The sequence below is a fragment of the Pecten maximus genome, chromosome 4, assembly GCF_902652985.1.
Source record: "Pecten maximus chromosome 4, xPecMax1.1, whole genome shotgun sequence".
Lineage (NCBI taxonomy): Eukaryota > Metazoa > Mollusca > Bivalvia > Pectinida > Pectinidae > Pecten > Pecten maximus.
In genome coordinates, this window is record NC_047018.1 from 12,392,425 (window position 1) to 12,415,137 (window position 22,713).

At 36.1% G+C, this 22,713-nt stretch overlaps 1 protein-coding gene across 1 annotated transcript; it reads left to right on the forward strand.

Annotated features, from left to right (window-relative positions):
• The first annotated feature begins 20 nt into the window (after positions 1-20).
• LOC117325267 (protein DEK-like) lies at positions 21-22,271 on the forward strand. Its single transcript, XM_033881378.1, has 12 exons — positions 21-148; positions 1,588-1,816; positions 1,978-2,130; positions 2,392-2,468; positions 3,442-3,536; positions 4,602-4,747; positions 9,969-10,195; positions 11,745-11,865; positions 13,693-13,793; positions 18,881-18,964; positions 19,542-19,610; positions 20,105-22,271. Exons 1-12 carry the CDS (start codon positions 104-106, stop codon positions 20,114-20,116), a joined length of 1,359 nt encoding a protein of 452 aa, XP_033737269.1. The 5' UTR covers positions 21-103; the 3' UTR covers positions 20,117-22,271.
• The last annotated feature ends 442 nt before the right edge of the window (positions 22,272-22,713 follow it).

A 22,713-nucleotide genomic window follows, 5' to 3' on the forward strand; every position in this document is an offset into this window, starting at 1 on the left:
AATTACGGAAGGTAATACATTCAGTCAATATTTCCTGTCGTGAGTCTTGATTGGTTGAACTACCGGGTGCGCTTTACCGCCATTTTGAAAATTTAAACCTACAATGTCGGACACCGAAGAAAGAGAGAATTCTCCTGTTTCCAAAGAGGTATACAACAAAAATAAATAACAGCATTTGCATTGTGACTCAGCATGTAATGGTAGAAGGCGCTTAATTGAGATATTGGTAAAAACGGCACTATGGCCGAGTATTGGACTGTAGTGTTGTGAAAAAATGAACTCGTAAATGTGCTACATCGAGTACACCTTTATTATTTCAATGCGGTGTATTCATCCACAGTCAGTCTCAAATCCTGTCTTAGCAGGATCTTTATTATTATTATTATACCATGAAAGAGGTTTTACTAATACCAGTATCCTTTCGTAAATTTTGTTAAGGAGGGGGTTCATACATATGTTTACTTCATCTCGCATTATGGTTGTACGTATGTGATGTAGATCTAGTTGATTGCGTCTATGACTATGTGGAATCAATTTAAAAAAAAAAAAAAAAAAAAAAACCTTTGTGCCGTGTGTAACAGGAAAGCAAGTAGTGTGCCTCCACCAGGTATCAAACCACAGCCCTGAGATTTCTGATCCAATGCTCGACAACTGCATGAGTTGGAGAAATTCCCGTCAGTGCATAGCTAGAAGGCAACATTATCACTAAGTACACTATAACTATTAACTATAATAAAACATCGCTAGTCTTAACGACTGATCATGAACAAATGGGAAACTCCCTCTAGCATGAAGCTAGAAGACAGTATCACTATGTACACAATGTATTAAATGTATTAACAGTTACAACCTTCCACATTGTATTTTAAACACCCCAAAAAAACTTCTCATATCCTTCCTCTGGCTCAAAGAGTGCATTTGCAATGTACTGGTCAGATTTTTGCCCAAGTTTGTTTCCGTGCCTCAATACCAAACAAGGGATATTTTGACATATATACATCTGTCTGTGGTGACAAGATTGTGGTAATTATGTCAATGTGGAATTCCCAAGGCACCTAGACTAGTAGTTAGTATCAATCATTTTACCCTGTCTCCTTCATTAAGACTGACAGGGAAAGAAATTGATGGCATATACCGTAATTGAGCATGACAGCCTGTGAACCTTAAGCATTGATTTTTTTTTAACATGGATAAGACAATTTTGAATTTCTAAAACCGTAAGTAAGGTTTCTAAAAAGTGCTCATCAACAACTTTAAACCCGAAACTCGACTTATGTTCTCATTTCTGCCAATCCTGCTATTTAACTGATATATAACTGTTTGGTGTCACTTATGATTTTAGTCCCAACAAAATAAATCTATGACAGAACACCTACCTTATGTTTATCCAAAAGCACTCATTTAGTCCGATATCAATATTCTGTTCCATCTGTATATATATAGATCCTTGCTTTACGCTGGTCAAAATTCCACACTAGTAGACCCTAACGGGGATAAAAAAGAAAGAAATGAAAATTTTAACATAGCTCCAAGCTCCAAGTAAAGCACAGCTATTTGTAATATATCTTTAGATTTTCTTGATTATAGGAAGAAGATGTTAAGAAAGAGGAATCGGACATTGATGAAGATGAAAGTCATGGTGACTCAGATGAACCATCTCCTACAAAATCAGAATCCTCAACTGCTGCTGTAAATGAATCCTTAAATAAAAGTCCAAGTCCCAAGAAAAAGAAGCAGCCAGCTAAGAAAGACGAGGAACAAGAAGAGGAGGATGGGGAAGAGGAAAGTGAAGAGGAAAGTGATGGTGAACCGAAGCGTAAGATTTATTTATCAATCTTTAAAGTAAGAAAAAGAAGCATGAGTGACAATGAAGTACAAAAAATGGTTTATTTACCTTTACAGATACAAAGTATTTTGGCAGGTATGGACTGGCTTGATGGCTTTGGTTTTAAGGTAAATACTGTCTTTTTTTAATAGTTGGACTTTTAGAGCGACCCGTTGTTATAGAATCTGGAAAAAGGCAGAAGAAGAAAGTTGAACGCTTAGACATATCTGGCAATGCAACTCCAAAAGAAAAGAAACAAATTGAATTTGATGGTGCTGGTTTGAAACTTGGAGACTGTCCCAGAAGTAGGTACTTGTAAAGGTTTTCCAAGCACTTTTGCTTTTCTGAATATGAAGTAATTTGTTCATTTAAAGTAGATTGGATAGCATGAATTTTGTCTTTTTCCATGATGAAATTCGCAAAATTAAGACTATGTTACTTTTCTGGGAAAGGTGTGCTCTTTGTCAACATTTCACTATGAAGTTATGTATTTTGATATGTTGCTCAAAAAGTATACGAAAAGCAATTTTTAAGAAAACATGAACTTAATTTTCTTGGATTTTCAGTTGAGTTGCAGATACAGAAGAATAAAGCTGATGATTTGAAAGTGTTGCATAAATATTTGTTTGGATTACGTGGTGCAGTAAGTTTTAGATTTTTTTTATTTCTGCTCTTCTAAGTGACCTTTTTTAATTGCATTTTGTCGGTTGTGTGCCGTCCGTCTTGCAACCGTAAACAATTTACATCTCTGAAACCCCTGAACCAATTTCAATTAAGCCCCCTTTACCAATTTCAATTAAGCTTTGCAGAAATCTTCCATGGTAAAAGGTCAACCAAAAGTGAATTAAATGGCCCCCATGTTTTTTATTTATTTTTTTTGACGCTTTGATTATCTTGTTCATATTTTGAAGAAAAAAAATCAACTATCTGTATTTATATATAGAACTCAGGTGACTGTTAAACTCCATGGGCCTCTAGTTAATGGTGGGTATGGGATTTGACAGGGAGGCTTTTTACGACAAAAATAATTAGCATATATTTTATTAATTAACCACAACTAGTAACTGAATAATAATTTAAAAAAAAAGAAAAATCTAAGTATTTTACTTTTATTTTGATATCTTCGGCCCAAATAAGTGCCATTCTTTGTGTAATGTTCTGTCATTAAGACAAGGTGAATAAATCATAATCATCTAAACGCTTGCCTTTATTTTACTTCCTTTCAAACTGTTTTTGTGATTTGATTGGCTAACTGGTAAAACCAACATGCAGTTACGTTTTTCCGGATTTTTAAGATGGTGGCTGATGAATTCGCAATTTTTAACATTAATTTTACGATAAAATTGACAAAGCGGCATCCTTATCAGAGATGTATGCATGCCTGAGAACCAAGTAATTTTTCTAAGCCTGTCATTGTTCTATTTACGTCAGTATGCTAATCAAAATCTGATTCAGATGTCAAGTATGAGAATAAGTTGAACATTCTTATCCCAGTATAGCATTAAGTTATATAATGTGTCATTTAAAAAAAACCATGTTGTTCCTTTAAATCCAGTGTCAAGTTGTAATTACAAGTGAACAGTTTAAAAGTATGTCTGGAAATCTTTATTTTTCAGACTAATACTGTAAAGAAAAATCTGCGCAACTTCAATGGGTTTAGCTTTGAAAAAGATGACAAAGAATACGAGAAGAAGACTGCCGTACTGATCAAGTATGTAAAATTCAAGGCATCAAGACTCAAAGTGGCACCTACATTGGTCGTCATTTCAACTTAAAATTTCTATTATCGTCCAGCTTTTGTGCCAAAGGGCGCCAGACTGGCTACCATCAAAATTGCCTGAAATCCTGATAATTTTGCCAGCCCTCTGGATCCCCTGTGAATCTTTAGAGGCGTCATAAAAATCTAATCAATACAGGGCTGTCCAACTGTTACATTTAAAACCTAAACTTTGTAAGTAGCTTGGCGTCTAACATTTTTTCTTTCAAAGTAAGTGCCACAGAGGCACCTAGGGGGGGTCACTGAGCTCTGTACATAATCTGTTTGACAAAGCTCAAACTTCACCAGTACTAGTGGAGGAAACTCTTAACAAATCCAATCTCTCACGTGATATTCCTTATATATATATAATTAATTTTTCTTTGTTTTCATGGTAAATACTCAAATGTGATTGGTCAAAAATTCTTTTCATTCTTCTATGAAAGAAATTCCGAGAATGGCACGAAAAATGTGACGTCAAAATACGACAATTGACGTTGCGTATTGATTTGAGAAAAAGAATCCCATTTTAAACCAGCAAAATTGTACATAAAACATGTTTTAAATTAGAAAATCATTTTCAAAAATTAATTATAAGCGTTGATGTCAATTATTTTTTAGTTTCATCAGGGTATGAAACCAATTTTGTTTGCAAACTTCTGTAAGAATCCGCTACGCTAAATTTGGGGACTTATCACTTTTACCCTATTTCTTATTCTTCTTTATCTTTCATCTTTCACTTTCTGTCATAAAGTTTTCCAACACATTTTAAATATAATCAAATGATGAAGAGAAAGATTAGAAAAGAAGAGAAAAAGTCTTGCACAGACCCACTAAAGATCAGTTAATGGTGGATGCCAAGATCCCTCTTGGATTTCTTGTATACAACATGAAATCTATGAAAATAAAGATATGTATGTAATATGTTTATAATGTTGAATTAGTTCGTTTGAATTCCTTAGCTCCTGTGTTAATGAAGTTATGTTTGACATGTATTTAGAAATGTGTTTTCTTTTGTAGATATACAATGACAATGTTAAGACAGTTGTGTGCAATACTTGATCTGGAGAGACAGGGTTCAAAAGAACAAGTCATTGAAAGATTAATGACTTTTTGTATGGCACCCAAAGATTCTGGCAAAAAAGTCCCTAAACCAAAAAGAAAAAGTAAGTTATTTCTGAACGTGCAATAATGGTTAGATGCAATGCTTGCTGATTAGTGAAGGGTTCATTATATAACAGAAACCATTGACATATTCACAGAAACTATTAACATGTTCACAGAAACCATTAACGTATTCACAGAAACCATTGACATATTCACAGAAACCATTAGTATATTCACAGAAACCATTAGTATATTCACAGAAACCATTAACGTATTCACAGAAACCATTGACATATTCATAGAAACTATTAACATATTCACAGAAACCATTGACATATTCACAGAAACCATTAACATATTCACAGAAACCATTAGTATATTCACAGAAACCATTAATGTATTCACAGAAACCATTAACATATTCATAGAAACTATTGACATATTCACGAAAACCATTGATGTATTCACAGAAACCATAAACATTATCACAGAAACCATTAGTATATTCACAGAAACCATTAATGTATTCACAGAAACCATTAACATATTCATAGAAACCATTGACATATTCACAGAAACCATTAACATATTTACAGCAACCAAAAATGTTTTGACAGAAACCATTAGCATGTTCACAGAAACCATTAACTTATCCAAAGAAACCTTTTATATATTCACAGAAACCATTAATATATTCACAGAAACCGATTAACCTCTCAAATGAAATCTTTAATGTATTCACAGAAACCATTAACTTATCAAAAGAAACCATTAACATATTTACAGAAGAAAGAAAACCAGTGAATCATTAAAAAAAAATACTTAAAAAGCCTGGACACTTCAATTTCTAAAACAATCCCTGAGTTTACTTAATGAAAATTTTTATTTGTAAATTGTGTGTTTTTTAGATCACCTGAGACGAAGTCTCAGTTGACCTATTGCAATCGCCTTTTGTCCGGCGTCGTGCGTCATAAACAATTTACATTTTCAACTTCTTCTTAAAAACTGCTGAACTAAATTCAATGAAATTTTACAGGAAGCTTCCATGGCTGAGGGTGAACCAAAATTGTGAATTATATGGTCCCCACCCCCCAGGGGCCTGAGGGGCGGGGCCAAAAAGGGTCAAATTGACTAAAATTTCAAAAATCTTCTCTGCTCTCAGATATGGTAGAATCAAATACTTTTCATAGATGGAAGGGTCTTAAGGTGCTTTACCAAAATTGTGAATTTCATGACCCTGGGGTCTCACGTTTGCCCCTGGGTAGGGGGTAAACTTTACTATAGTTTATATAGGGAAATCACATTTTTGACTATTATTTGTTGGATATCTATTGGAATACACTCTAACTTGGTTCAAATTATCAGCATGGGATGACAGTTTGATGGTATGTACATGTTGGCCCTGGTTGACCCCCAGGGGCTGGTGGGCGGGGCCAAAAAGGGTCAAAATGACTGAAATTTCAAAAATCTTCTTTTCTACTCTCAGATGTATTAGAATCAAATACTCTTCATAGATGGAAGGCTCTTAAGGTGCTTTACCAAAATTGTGAATTTCATGACCCTGGGGTCTCACGTTTGCCCCTGGGTAGGGGGTAAACTTTACTATAGTTTATATAGGGAAATCACATTTTTGACTATTATTTGTTGGATTTCTATTGGAATTTATTCTAACTTGGTTCAAATTATCAGCATAGGATAACAGTTTGATGGTATGTACATGTTGGCCCTGGTTGACCCCCAGGGGCTGGTGGGCGGGGCCAAAAAGGGTCAAATTGACTAAAATTTCAAAAATCTTCTTCTCTACTCTCAGATATGTCAGAATCAAATACTCTTCATAGATGGAAGGATCTTAAGGTACGTTACCAAAATTGTGAATTTCATGACCCTGGGGTCTCACGTTTGCCCCTGGGTAGGGGGTAAACTTTACTATAGTTTATATAGGGAAATCACATTTTTGACTATTATTTGTTGGATTTCTATTGGAATTTATTCTAACTTGGTTCAAATTATCAGCATGGGATTACAGTTTGATGTTATGTACATGTTGGCCCTGGTTGACCCCCCGGGGCTGAAGGAGCGGGGCCAAAAAGGGTCAAATTGACTGAAATTTCAAAAATCTTTTATACTCTCAGATGTATTAGAATCAAATACTCTTCATAGATGGAAGGCTCTTAAGGTGCTTTACCAAAATTGTGAATTTCATGACCCTGGGGTCTCACGTTTGCCCCTGGGTAGGGGGTAAACTTTACTATAGTTTATATAGGGAAATCACATTTTTGACTATTATTTGTTGGATTTCTATTGGAATTTATTCTAACTTTGTTCAAATTATCAGCATAGGATGACAGTTTGATCGTATGTACATGTTCGCACTGGTTGACCCCCAGGGGCTGGTGGGCGGGGCCAAAAAGGGTCAAATTGACTAAAATTTCAAAAATCTTCTTCTCTGCTCTCAGATATGTTAGAATCAAATACTCATCATAGATGAAGGGGTCTTATGATGCTTTACCAAAAATGTGAATTTCATGACCCTGGGGTCTCACGTTTGCCCCTGGGTAGGGGGTAAACTTTACTATAGTTTATATAGGGAAATCACATTTTTGACTATTATTTGTTGGATTTTTATTGGAATTCATTCTAACTTCGTTAACATTATCAGCTTGGGATGACAGTTTGATGTACATGTTGGCCCTGACTGACCCCCAGGGGCTGATGGGCGGGGCCAAAAAGGGTCAAATTAACTGAAATTTCAAAAATCTTCTTCTTACAACCCAAATAAGGTAGAATTAAATATTCTTCACAGATCGAAGGGTCTTAAGGTGCTTTACCATAATTGTGAATTTCCTAGCCCTGGGGTCTCGCGTTTGCCCCATGGGAGGAGATAAACTTTACTATAGTTAAAGGGAAATCACATTTTTGACTATCATTTGTTTTATTTGTTTTGAAATTCATTCTTTCATTCAAATTTACTGAAATATTTCAAAAATCAGGTGACCGTTCAGGCCCATGGGCCTCTTGTTTTTTATTATTACTATTCAAAGCTTACCTCTAACTGGTATTATTCCTCATGACATGTCGGTAAGGGGATATAGCAATAGGCTCTTATTGATGATACAATTTCCCTGATATTTCCGATATTTACAACTATCATTTCTTGTATGTAGGGGCCGCGGTGGCAGAGTGGTTAAGGTGTCCCGACACTTTATCACTAGTCCTCCACCTCTGGGTCGCGAGTTCGAAACCCACGCGGGGCAGTTGCCAGGTACTGACCGTAGGCTGGTGGTTTTTCTCTGGGTACTCCGGCTTTCCTCCACCTCCAAATCCTGGCATGTCCTTAAATGACCCTGGCTGTTAATAGGACGTTAAACAAAAACAAACCAAACCAAACTCTTGTATGAGCTGGTATTTCAATCACCTGGGGTAAAAATTAGGTCACTGTTACTATAAATAAATTTGTATGTTCTTGCTCTTCCAACAGTGTATGAAAGTATATATGAAAATTCCTTAGACAATATGTCTACAGAAAATTGAAATCCCATAGCCCAAGTCATTTTTCCATAGACCCATTTTGTAAACATATTGTTGAAAGTAGCATAACTCATGCAAACACTTGCATCATCAAGTAATTATCATATGGGTAAAATAAACTCTATTGTAAGCTCTGATTTCATATGATCATTTGTTAGAAAATATTGGAATGTTGTTTACATGAATTGTAATATGTATGTCAGGACTCAAACTTTTCATAGCCAATGGGGCCAACACTTTGAAATTTTACATAGACCTACCAGGTTTTCAATAGCCTCTGGTCATCGGACCACCTTCACTTTCGAACACTGTTCCAACTTCATTAATAATGCAATTGTCCTGAAGCTAGTATATACTTTCTCACAACCATCATTTATTGAGCGAGATCGTGTTTCAACCATCCATGTCTATAGGGATAAGAGTGCTAACATGTTACCACTTTCATTTGAAGCTTTGTTTGGTTGTTTATGAGGGAAAAAATACAGAAATTCAAAAAAATTCTAAAAATTAGTTTGTTTAAAACTTACTGTGACAGTTAAAACACATAATAATACATATTGTTTTGATAAAAGTGAGTATACTGAAAAAGATAATTCTCAGTTCTTTATTTGATTGTTTAAAAGTGTTTTGATTATCTGCTATTCATATTCAGGCCTGTGAGAGGTCCGATGATTGGCGGAAATTTGACTTTTTGAAAAGAACAATCAAATTTCTAAAAACAAAAACGGGACTTTTTCTGCCCGAAAAAAAAAATTTGGATCCGTCTGTTTTTCTTTTATACACTGTCGCTGCATGCCGCAGTTGTACAGAAGCTTCTTGCACTTAGTTGTACTAGCATTACACCGCAAGCACTTTGATAACAGTTACACACACAAGCAATTTTGAACAAAGGAAGAAAAATGACCTCGAGTTCTATCAAAATCTTTGACCTGTAACACACGCTATTTATAAACAATATATTAAGGGTCTCATCGTAAAGACATTAACAAAGGGGAAGTACAGAATCAGTTGACGAAGGCGTGAAAAGCACATGGAAATGGGGTTGGTTGATAAATAAGTAGATAGGAATTTGTTGTTGTCATGCATCTACAAAATTGAGGCTCCTGGAAAAGCACATTGCCGAATTTGTAAAAAGGAAATTAATAATGCAGACAGAAAACATTATTAAACTGATAATTTGAATTGAGCTGTGTGTGACAATTAAGCCGTGTTATTTAAGTGATGTGTTTTGAGTGAATTTGCGATATAATCGTTTAGATCAATAATATTTTTTAATTATTGTCTATGTTATGTTTTCATGCATTGAATTGTCTTTTATATATAAACTAAAACTGTAAATTTATCCAATTTAGCTGGTTATAGGACGTTAAACAAATAAAACCAAACTATTACAGTCACTGTAAATTGCTCCAAAACGCCCCCAAAATACAAAAAATTCCCAAACTCACCCACAGCTCAAAAACATTTCAGACTTTTTCAGAATTTACCTCTAACATGCTTGCATTTTGGTAAGTTATGAAATAGACTGATTAATGATGGAATTCATTTCCGATTAAGTTCGGTTTGGGTGCTGTTTGTTAAAAGGTTTCCGCTTAGTTACTAATGAAGTAAAAGTGCCTGTTTGTTCTTGGTGTGTAATATTGTCTCGAACATGTTGTTATCATTAGCTATATAACCATTAGTGGAAACTGACCACTGTGAAGTTGGATCCTTAAATGGTAATTCATTGTTTGGTACATATTTTACTGTTAGGAGGACCAAGAGCAAAGAAAGAAACGGGTGTGAAACGGAAAAGAGCATCAAAAAAAGAGATGGAAGAAAGGAGAAAGAATGCTGAAAAAGCACAAGAAGAAGATGATGAGGATGATGATGAGGATGATGATGATGTAGAGAGTGCAGAGGATAGTGATGAGAAGGAAGAAGAAGACAAAGAATCTGAAAAATCAGAGAGCGACGAGGAAGAATCTGAGGAGGAGGAGGTAAAAGAGGCAAAATCACTTTGAATAGCTAAGTTTGATATAACCCTTAGGGCTGTAATGATGATTTATTGAGAATATCTGTATGATGGACAGAGAATGATAATATGTATTAAAATTAGAGATTGTTGGACCAGTCAAGTTTTACTGCTAACTGTAGCTGATAACCTGATTATCAGGGCAACAGTGTAAAAGTATTCACTTCCATGCCTGGCACTGGCAGGTGACATGCTCGCAATAATCATCCTTAAAAAATCATATTATTCACAATTTATGTTGTTAGATGGAATATATATAACAAGATGGCTATGTCTATGTCTGACTTTGTTTTAGCCATCCTGTTGATAGTTTTTCATGACACTCTTTCTCCATATTTTACAACATTTGACTTTAGCTTGGTGAATATCCAGACCTTGAGACATTTTTCTATACAAATTCTTGGGGGACTTCTATTCTTGGGTGTATTTCAGTTGTGGTACATCTTCAATTTGGACATTTTACATCATTTGTAATGCGTAAGTCCCCCAAGAATTTGTTTATCTCTTCTAATAAGTTTACTCGATTCAGTTACCTGTCTTGGCCAACAGGAACAGCTATTCACTTTAGCTACCATAACATTCACGCTAGCTTACATTGGGTTCGTAGTGTATATCTTATAAATTTTATGTTTGCCAGGTCATATACTAGAGAGAGTTAAGCACCACAGCTGGTATAGCCCCTTAGTCTTCCTTCACTGGAAAAAAAACTGCTGAAGAGACTGACCGATCACATGACTGGACTGACCAATCATGTTACTTACTATCAAAGTGACCAATCACTATCCTCTACTATTTCTGCACTACTAAGTGTCTTACTACTAAATAAACATACATGATACATGGATCGTAGAGAATAGCAATAGATCGTCTTAGTTCAAAAACTGCATTTATGTACAAAACATAAATTTTAATGTAAGGTAGATTGTCTGGTAATTGTTCCAAATTTTGTCATTATTAAAGATTTTTTTTACAAAAGTTCACATTACAAAATTTTGTGTTTTAGATTGTGCCCAATCACATAATAGAGGTTTGTTTTACAATTGTGCCATGTGTGTCAAGAAGTCAGACTGATTCTGAATATTGATGGCAAAATAGTCATTTTGAAAAAACACCTAATGATTGTAATTGCTTTTCAAAAAAGATGTATCCTTTGGCTACTGAAAGGTCAGGTGTTAGAAATATCCTGCCTTTGAATTTGGAAAGCTGCATTTCCTGTTTTAAATTTTACAGGCTCCAAAACGACAGAGTTTCTTTATTAAACTTTACAGGCTTCCAAAAAGAAGGATTTCTGTTTTTGGTTTAACAGGGCCTGCTCCCAAAAATACTGAATTTCTGTATTCAATTTTACAGGGCCTGCTCCCAAAAATACTGAATTTCTGTATTTAATTTTACAGGGCCTGCTCCCAAAAAAGCTGAATTTCTATATCTAATTTTACAGACTCCCAAATAGCTGAATTTTTATATTTAAATTTACAGGCCCCCAAAAAGCTGAATTGTTGTATTTAATTTTGCAGGCTCCCAAAAAGAAAAAGAGAAAAATAGAAACTCCAAAGAAAAAGTCTCCAACAGAAGCCAAAGCTAAAAAACCTGCTGCCAAGAAAGAAACAAAAAAGCCAAAAGTTACACCCAAGAAAGGTATCATTTTATTCTTGTAGTCGTAACATTCCAGAAATACTTGTCATAATCTCTTGGATATCTATAAAAATGTTTCAGTTTTGGCAATGTTCGGCAACATAGCCACCCTCAGTCAACATTTACATTAGAGATGGATATTGCCACCCTTTTCAATATTGCAATATATTGCAGTGTAATGGGAAAGGACGAAAAGTCAACAAGATTACCTGACTTCAGGGTACAATACACAGTCTGTGTATCTCAAATGGATCCCCGTTGATTTAAGCAAACTTAACTTACAGTGGAACTTCGTTAACTCGAACTCGGAAAACTCGAATACCCCGCTTAACTCGAAGTACTTCGTCAGTACCGGCCGAATTCTCTCTTTATCCTAGTAAAAATAACTCGGAAAACTCGAATTATTACCAGTTATAATTGATCTGTCTGCCATTTCGGAAGTTTAAAGACTTCAGAATATTTAAGTAAAAAATGAAAGAAGAATTTATGTTATTCATTTAGATATTAGGAATGTAGATATTCATTTTTTTTTTTTTTTTTTTTAAGAATCGTACAAATCTGCATCATTTTATGTATAAATTGTACTGCGCTGTCTAGTAATGAATCATAAGCCAGTCTTATATTGGAATGTTATCAGCATTTCCTGGACTGCGCATAGCTTAACAAAATATCGCGATATCCGGTAGATATATCATAGCTAAAGAAAATATCGCGATATCCGGTAGATACATCATAGCTAAACAAAATATCGCGATATCCAGTATTGATGATAGTATTGCACACTCCTTATTTTTATTAGCCCACCATCCTCAGATGGTAGGCTATTCAAATCGCCCTGCATCTGTGGTCCGTTGTCCATCCATCCCTCCGTAAACAATTCTTGTTATCACTATTTCTCCGAAAGTGTTCAGAAAACAACATTGGATTTTGACAATTGCAGATTGCTCCTGCTATATCATGTTATATAAAGTAATTAAATGTTTTGAAAGAAGAGTGAAAGAAGGAAAAATATCAGTCTTTCATTTGACTGATCAATATGGATCATTCAATGGTGGACATGTTGATCAAATGAATTCTACCCTTTGGAGATATGGATTTGATAAGGTGATGCATGTCTCCCCTTCTATTGAAGGGAGACATTGTGTATCAGTACTGGGCACTGGTTCTAGTTCTTCTCCGTTGAACTTGGAGGATATTTGCACCACTTAAATCCAATGAGCAGTGTATTGCCATTAGGTCACTACAATCTTGACTTCAAGGTCAAATAAGGTCAAATATCCAGTAGGTCACTATGATCTTGGCCTCAAGGTCAAATAAGGTCAAATATCCCAGTGAAACTGTATACCTTTATCACCTCACTGACAATGTTCAGTGTGACTTCATAGGTCAGGTGAGTGCAAAAAAATAAATGCCTAGTGAAGGAGAAAGGGAGACATCTTTTTGTGAACAAAAACAATCTCTAGTTTGTCTTCGTTATATAAAATAATTAAGAAAAAAACCCCAATATGATCAGAAACTTGCATACTTAAAGGTATAAACTGATTTTATGCCCAACTGCAAAATAGTCAAGGTACACATGTGTCTGTCACAAAGCTGGTGTTCAACTTATCTCAGATCCTAGCACTAGATTCACCTTTATAATGGGAAGGTCTACAGCTTATTGGATTTTGATGGTCAAAGATGAAATGAAAGTTCACCTCATTTGTAATAAAAAGTTTTTACAAAACATTTTGCATTTAACTTCATTTGTTTTAAAAACATATCCAAGTTTAACATTTGTCTTATGACAAGTTATCTGGATATTTAATAAATGTTTGTTTTGTAAATCAGTTGCAGCTCCAGTGGTATCTGACTCTGACTCAGAAGACAGCGATGATTCTGATGATGAACCACTTCAAAAGAAGGCAAAACCTAAACCGTCACCACCAACAGTATGTATTAGTGGTTTAGGGGAAACCTCAACCGTCACCACCAACTGTATGTATTAGTGGTAGAGGGGAAACCTAAACCGTCACCACCAACAGTATGTATTAGTGGTAGAGGGGAACCTAAACCGTCACCACGCACAGTATGTATTAGTGGTAGAGGGGAAACCTAAACCGTCACCAACAACAGTATGTATTAGTGGTAGAGGGGAAACCTAAACCGTCACCACCAACAGTATGTATTAGTGGTAGAGGGGAAATGTAAAACCGTCACCACCAACAGTATGTATTAGTGGTAGAGGGGAACCTAAACTGTCACCACCAACAGTATGTATTAGTGGTAGAGGGGAAACGTAAACCGTCACCACCAACAGTATGTATTAATGGTAGAGGGGAAACCTAAACCGTCACCACCAACAGTATGTATTAGTGGTAGAGGGGAAACCTAAACCGTCACCACCAACAGTATGTATTAGTGGTAGAGGGGAACCTAAACCGTCGCCACCAACATTATGTACTAGTGGTAGAGGGGAAACCTAAACCGTCACCACCAACAGTATGTATTAGTGGTAGAGGGGAAACCTAAACCGTCACCACCAACAGTATGTATTAGTGGTAGAGGGGAAACCTAAACCGTCACCACCAACAGTATGTATTAGTGGTAGAGGGGAACCTAAACCGTCACCACCAACAGTATGTATGAGTGGTAGAGGGGAAGCCTAAACCGTCACCACCAACAGTATGTATTAGTGGTAGAGGGGAAACCTAAACTGTCACCACCAACAGTATGTATTAGTGGTAGAGGGGAAACCTAAACCGTCACCACCAACAGTATGTATTAGTGGTAGAGGGGAACCTAAACCGTCGCCACCAACATTATGTATTAGTGGTAGAGGGGAAACCTAAACCGTCACCACCAACAGTATGTATTAGTGGTAGAGGGGAAACCTAAACCGTCACCACCAACAGTATGTATTAGTGGTAGAGGGGAAACCTAAACCGTCACCAACAGTATGTATTAGTGGTAGAGGGGAAGCCTAAACCGTCACCACCAACAGTATGTATTAGTGGTAGAGGGGAACCTAAACCGTCACCACCAACAGTATGTATGAGTGGTAGAGGGGAAGCCTAAACCGTCACCACCAACAGTATGTATTAGTGGTAGAGGGGAAACCTAAACCGTCACCACCAACAGTATGTATTAGTGGTAGAGGGGAAACCTAAACCGTCACCACCAACAGTATGTATTAGTGGTAGAGGGGAAACCTAAACCGTCACCACCAACAGTATGTATTAGTGGTAGAGGGGAAACCTAAACCGTCACCACCAACAGTATGTATTAGTGGTAGAGGGGGAACCTAAACCGTCACCACCAACAGTATGTATTAGTGGTAGAGGGGAAACCTAAACCGTCACCACCAACAGTATGTATTAGTGGTAGAGGGGAAACCTAAACCGTCACCACCAACAGTATGTATTAGTGGTAGAGGGGAAAGCTAAACCGTCACCACCAACAGTATGTATTAGTGGTAGAGGGGAAACCTAAACCGTCACCACCAACAGTATGTATTAGTGGTAGAGGGGAAACCTAAACCGTCACCACCAACAGTATGTATTAGTGGTAGAGGGGAAACCTAAACCGTCACCACCAACAGTATGTATTAGTGGTAGAGGGGAACCTAAACCGTCACCACCAACAGTATGTATTAGTGGTAGAGGGGAACCTAAACCGTCACCACCAACAGTATGTATTAGTGGTAGAGGGGAAACCTAAACCGTCGCCACCAACAGTATGTATTAGTGGTAGAGGGGAAACCTAAACCGTCACCACCAACAGTATGTATTAGTGGTAGAGGGGAAACCTAAACCGTCACCACCAACAGTATGTATTAGTGGTAGAGGGGAAATTATGTATTAGTGGTAGAGGGGGAACTTAAACCGTCACCACCAACGGTATGTATTAGTGGTAGAGGGGAAGCCTAAACCGTCGCCACCAACAGTATGTATTAGTGGTAGAGGGGAACCTAAACCGTCACCACCAACAGTATGTATTAGTGGTAGAGGGGAAACCTAAACCGTCACCACCAACAGTATGTATTAGTGGTAGAGGGGAAACCTAAACCGTCACCACCAACAGTATGTATTAGTGGTAGAAGGGCTTTTGGTGTGTTGTCCTACAAGTACAGGGGTTAGGAGTGTGTTGTCATGCAGGTAGATGTGTTGTGGTATTGTGCTATGCAGTCTACCTGTGTTGGGGTATGGTGTTATGCAGGCAGAGGTGTTGGGGTATGGTGTCATACAGTTAATGGGGATTTAGGGGTAAGATCTCATCCAGGTATATGTTTCAGGGCCTGGGTCAAAGCAAGTGGGGCAAGGTATGATGTCATAGAAGTCTCCGGATGTGATGTCATTGGTATATATTTACATTTCTAATGTGGTTTGCTGATATGAACATACCAAGTGAAAACAACAAACATATGACCATGAAAACCGTATGAAAACATTGCCTCTCATGCAAATCACCTGATTAATCGGGTCATATTAATACGCCATCGACAGTAAGACAGGAAGAGTTGCTTCCCTTGGATCGATAACGTTGGTACGAGATAAGTGTTAAAAATATTGAATGATTGTATTTAATATTATTTTTACTTTAATACTTCTTTCTTTTTGTTTTATACAAAATTAAACAAAAAATACCGGAAAATGCGGAACGACATTAAAACAATGGCGTGGTGCATAGGCGGGATCTCCCGGCTGTTCTAATAATTTGGCATTTCGTTGTATACATGACAAATTTTTCTTTTTAATAAAATTTCTCGTTTTCTCGATATAAATTTTTTAAATCAAGGTTATGTAAATATATGAATATTTATTCAGGCGCGCCTCGGAGGATATGTAGCTAGCTACTGGTATTCATAGCCGCAATGAAAATTTAAAAAATCTATTCAATCCATATATATGAATGGGGGTATGATATACAGATAAAAGTTGGGGTATGATGTCATACAGGTAGAGGTGTCATATATGTTGTGGGGTATGATGTCATAAGTATAGTTAGCTGTGGTATGATGTCATACAGGTAGATATGTCAGGGTATGATGTCATACAGGTAGATATGTCAGGGTATGATGTCATACATGTAGATATGTCAGGGTATGATGTCATACAGGTAGATATGTCAGGGTATGATGTCATACAGGTAGAAATGTCAGGGTATGATGTCATACATGTAGATATGTCAGGGTATGATGTCATACATGTAGATATGTCAGGGTATGATGTAATACAGGTAGATATGTCAGGGTATGATGTCATACAGGTAGATATGTCAGGGTATGATGTCATACATGTAGATATGTCAGGGTATGATGTCATACAGGTAGGAATGTCAGGGTATGATGTCATACAGGTAGGAATGTCAGGGTATGATGTCATACATGTAGATATGTCAGGGAATGATGTCATACAGATAGTTGTTTGGGTATGATATCATACAGGTAGATATGTCAGGGTACGTATGATGTCATACAGGTAGATATGTCAGGGTATGATGTCATACAGGTAGATATGTCGGGGTATGATGTCATACAGGTAGATATGTCGGGTTATGGTGTCATACAGGTAGATATGTCAGGGTATGATGTCATACAGATAGTTGTTTGGGTATGATATACAGGTAGATATGTCGGGGTACGTATGATGTCATACAGGTAGATATGTCGGGGTATATCATACGGGTAGATATGTCAGGGTATGATGTCATACAGGTAGATACGTCAGGGTATGATGTCATACAGATAATTGTTTGGGTATGATATACAGGTAGATATGTCAGGGTATGATGTCATACAGATAGTTGTTTGGGTATGATATACAGGTAGATATGTCGGGGTACGTATGATGTCATACAGGTAGATATGTCAGGGTATATCATACGGGTAGATATGTCAGGGTATGATGTCATACAGGTAGATATGTCAGGGTACGTATGATGTCATACAGGTAGATATGTCAGGGTATGATGTCATACAGGTAGATATGTCGGGGTATGATGTCATACAGGTAGATATGTCAGGGTATGATGTCATACAGATAGTTGTTTGGGTATGATATACAGGTAGATATGTCAGGGTACGTATGATGTCATACAGGTAGATATGTCAGGGTATATCATACGGGTAGATATGTCAGGGTATGATGTTGACAGGTAGATATGTCGGTACATATGATGTCATACAGGTAGATATGTCAGGGTACGTATGATGTCATACAGGTAGATATGTCAGGGTATGATGTCATACAGGTAGATATGTCAGGGTATGAGGTCATACAGGTAGATATGTCAGGGTATGATGTCATACAGGTAGATATGTCAGGGTATGATGTCATACAGGTAGATATGTCAGGGTATGATGTCATACAGGTAGATATGTCAGGGTATGATGTCATACAGGTAGATATGTCAGGGTATGATATACAGGAAGATGTGTCAGTGTATGATGTCACACAGGTAGATATGTCAGGGTATGGTGTCATACAGGTAGATATGTCAGGGTATGATGTCATGCAGGTAGATATGTCGGTATGATGTCATGCAGGTAGATATGTCGGTATGATGTCATACAGGTAGATATATCAGGGTATGATGTCATACAGGTATATAGGTCAGGGTATGATGTCATACAGGTAGATATGTCAGGTTATGATGTCATACAGGTAGATATGTCAGGGTATGATGTCATACAGATAGTTGGGGTATGATATCATACAGGTAGATACGTCAGGGTATGATGTCATACAGATAGCTGTTAGGGTATAATGTCATACAGGTAGATATGTCAGGGTATGATGTCATACAGGAAGAGGTGTTGGAGTGTGATGTCATAAGTATAGTTAGCTAAAGTATGTCATACAGGAAGAGGTGTCATATGTTGTAAGGTATAATGTCACACAGGTAGATATGTCAGGGTATGATGTCATGAAGGTTGAGGGGGTCGTGAAGGGTGTATAGGGGTATTTCAGCTTCTTTTTTAACTCAATAGTGAGACATAAACAAAGTCGTGATGATTGATGATGCTCTATTGCTGCAGAATGACGACTTAAAGACAGTGATAAAGAAAATACTAGACAAAGCTAACCTTGAAGAAGTCACAATGAAATCAGTTATTAAAGAGGTAAGTAATAAAACTTTTTTAATTTATATTGTCTAAGATATTTATCTGTATGTTTTTTGATTGAAATGAAGTGATGAGTAGCATTGAAACTGATAATCCTGTTTTTATGCAAACACAAACAAAATTTTCTTCCTAATGTGAATTTAACTGAAATTTCAAAAATCTTCTCAAGACCCAGATATGATAGATAAAAAAAGAAACCTTTTTAACAGAGATAGAAGGGTCATAAGGTTTTTTTCCAAAATTCTAAATTTCATGCCCCTGGGGTCTTGCATTTCCCTCTGAGGAGGAGGATACATTTCTATAATTGATTAAGGGAAATCACAATTGTTTGCATCTTTTGTTAAATTTGCCATTGGAAATGATTCAAACTTGGTTAGACTGATCATTATGGGATGGTATGCACATATTGGCCCTGACTGACCCCAGGGTCTGATGGGCGGGGCCAAAATGGGTTATAAATTAACAAAAAAAATAAATATGTTAAGACTATTAAGGCCTATTGGCCTCTAGGTTTTTTGGATATGAAACCTCCACAATGCATCCTTTGATATAGGTTGATTGTTCTATTTTGTAGGTTTATGAAAAATATCCAGCATTTGACTTGTCAGATAGAAAAGACTATATTAAGAAGACAGTGAAACAGGTATGCTCTACATATATTAATGATGGAAAGTTAATCTAACAAGTTGTATACAAAACAGTTATAAGGTAATACTCCTATTCCAAATATTAAACTGTAGTAAATATATTTTAGTATATAACTGGCCTTAATTGTCAAGTCATAGACATTGTTTCTTCTGTAATTAAACTATTGTAGCATAGAATGATGACATCACAAGGTCGTCTCTGTTGTTACATCTGTCTGTCTTAGGGATGTTTATTGTAGTGTACTAGATAGGTGACATCACAAGGTTGGCACAAAGTAATACATTAATCCTTTCTATAGTTTTACATTTTACTATGTGTAAGGTACAAAGTGATACATTAATCCTTTCTGTAGTTTTACATTTTACTGTGTGTAGGTAATTACTGTAATTCACATTTTATAGTTGACTAGGAGTTCATAGTTTATACCAGATTTGTCAATCTGATTTTCATTAATAACATTCAGTTGATCTATGTGTTCCTTACTTGCAGTTAATAACATGATGTATGATTTGAGAGCTCACCATTCACCACACAAGAAAGTTCTCCATCCATGAGTTACGGCCCCGGGGAATAGAAAAAGGAACAGATATCTAGCTGATTCCTCTGATGACTGCACTTCTGTCTTCAAATATCTCCTCGGCCACATCTCTTTTCTTCATTCCTTCCTCAGAGGAATTAGCTAGCATGTCAACATGCCTGGATATAGGAGTAACTTCTCAGTGAAAGTGTACCGTGAAGTAAGGTCGTGATAAACATCAAGGGAGTACTGTAAAAGTATAGGGCTTTACACTTTTAACTCATATCAACCAAGTCAGCATATAAATACTTCAGTAAAACCACTCCATATGGAATTCATCGATCATGAATCCATAAATGCTTAAATGATAGAATATTTGATATAACGAAAATGCATAATTGTGCCAATATTGGACTTCTACTATAAAGATCATGACCTTTAAAATCTTAAGAATTGTTATGAGGAAAATTGGGTTAAAGCTATGAACGGTTTAGTGTAAATTTCAAATTGGTTTTACCTGAAAAATAGAATGCAAAAGAAAGAGGATTATGTCAGCTATTGCTGTGTTATGCTGTAGAGAAACTCTGCTTATTCTGGTAGGTTAGATTTAATATGTACTTTTATAAAATGTTGCAAAGAATTTTTTTTTATTTTATTTTTCTATATTTTTTTTTTTTTTTTTACAATTATAACAGCTTGCAGTTCATTTGTTGCTCCTCTTTGTATAAGAGCTTTTAGTTTTCCAAAATACAAGGCCTATTTCTAGTAAAACAATGGTTCAACCCAAGACTTCGGGCTTTGTTTACTAATTGTACATTAAATTTTTAACATTTGCATAGCTGAAATAAGCAGGAAACATTACAAAAGAAGTGATATATTTTGGAGCGTGGGGTCAGGTTTTTCATTAAGGTCAGCACCCACATGTTCTGATGTTCTGTTTTGGGATCACACATTCTGGTATAGCGCATGTGGATTTTGGGTAGTAATTTAGTAAACATCTAGCAAAGGCTTCCGGTAGTTTACAGAATTTCAATGAGCATTTTACTGCTCCTAGAACTCTGTAAGGAAGTTTTTGAAATACATTTCTGAATATAGTTATAAATATCACAAGTACATTCATCACATGTCTTTCATAGAGGGCACACTATTTATAAACTAAAATACAGAGTCAATTAGAGCTCGGAGAAACAATTTTTATTTTTTTAGTATAATGTCATTTTAAGTGTTTTCAAATTGTGTCGTATACGTACATGCATGTAAATACCCATGAGTATGTACATTTTTACATTAATACAGTGTCCGTGTTTTATGTCTGTAAGAAGCAATTCTATATGTAGTTTGTGTATTTGTAAGCCTTTTAAGGTTGGCTGTAGAATAATATTCCAATGTACTGTTTTAATATCTATAACTTTCCATATGAAGAATGTAAGTTTAATCATGGGCAGCAATTGATGTAGTACATGTACTATATGGTTAGTGTGTAGTGAGGATAATTATCATTGTTGTATCTCGCCACATCCGTGTCTCATTATGTTCAAAGAACAGTATTCATATTACTCAGTTATCAGCTTTTAATTTAGAACTCATACATAGAAAGCATTATCAATTTCAAAAATGAAGTTTTGCCATCCTTGGAATTCCACCAAAACAAAAATCTTAGCAAGGGAAGCGTTATGTTTTCAGTCAACTTAGAATGGGTTGAATTAATCATGGCGAATACAACTATTAACGATGGAGATCTCCTGATACTTCATCCCCATCTTTATATATGGAATGGGTTGTGTTCCCATCTGTGTTCATCACCAACCAAATCATTTTATATCAAATTATGCAATAATGTTTTCCTGGTGTAACTCACATTGTTATTTTAAATGTATCTAAAATTAACTGATAGACAGGGAAAAACCAGGAGAAGAAAACGTGCATGTTCTTTAACTTGTAAAATGTAGCAGCAAGAAACTCAATGATCTAATTCTGTAGCAAGTTTGTTTCCATTGTGGAATGATGGACCTTCTATTGTATAATGTTTGCCAAACTACCATGATCCACAGATCAGGGTGTCAAATAAAACCATCATACAAATACATGTCTATTGAAACTTTTAAATGTTTGTCAAAAATACAAGATTTTACATTTCAACACATCTTATATTGTATTTTACTTGTCACTTTCCTTTATCATACAGAAGTGTAGACATGATATTAACCAGTGTAGAGTTGGACACAGAAGTGTAGACATGATATTAACCAGTGTAGAGTTGGTAACAGAAGTGTAGACATGATATTAACCAGTGTAGATTTGAAAACAGAAGTGTAAACATGATATTAACCAGTGTAGAGTTGGAAATGAAGTGTAAACATGATATTAACCAGTGTAGAGTTGGGACACAGAAGTGTAGACATGATATTAACCAGTGTAGAGTTGCACACAGAAGTGTAGACATGATATTAACCAGTGAAGAGTTGGAAACAGAAATGTAGACATGGTATTAACCAGTGTAGAGTTGGAAACAGAAATGTAGACATGGTATTAACCAGTGTAGAGTTGGACATTAATCAGTGTAGATTTGGAAACAGAAATG

What these genes read in the sequence shown, in the direction of transcription:
- LOC117325267 (XM_033881378.1), top strand. Translation starts at nt 104, where the DNA reads ATGTCGGACACCGAAGAAAGAGAGAATTCTCCTGTTTCCAAAGAG. An exon ending in AAGAATCTGAGGAGGAGGAG is followed by an intron (nt 10,196 to 11,744) that starts GTAAAAGAGGCA and finishes TTAATTTTGCAG; the next exon opens with GCTCCCAAAAAGAAAAAGAG. An exon ending in CTAAACCGTCACCACCAACA is followed by an intron (nt 13,794 to 18,880) that starts GTATGTATTAGT and finishes CTATTGCTGCAG; the next exon opens with AATGACGACTTAAAGACAGT.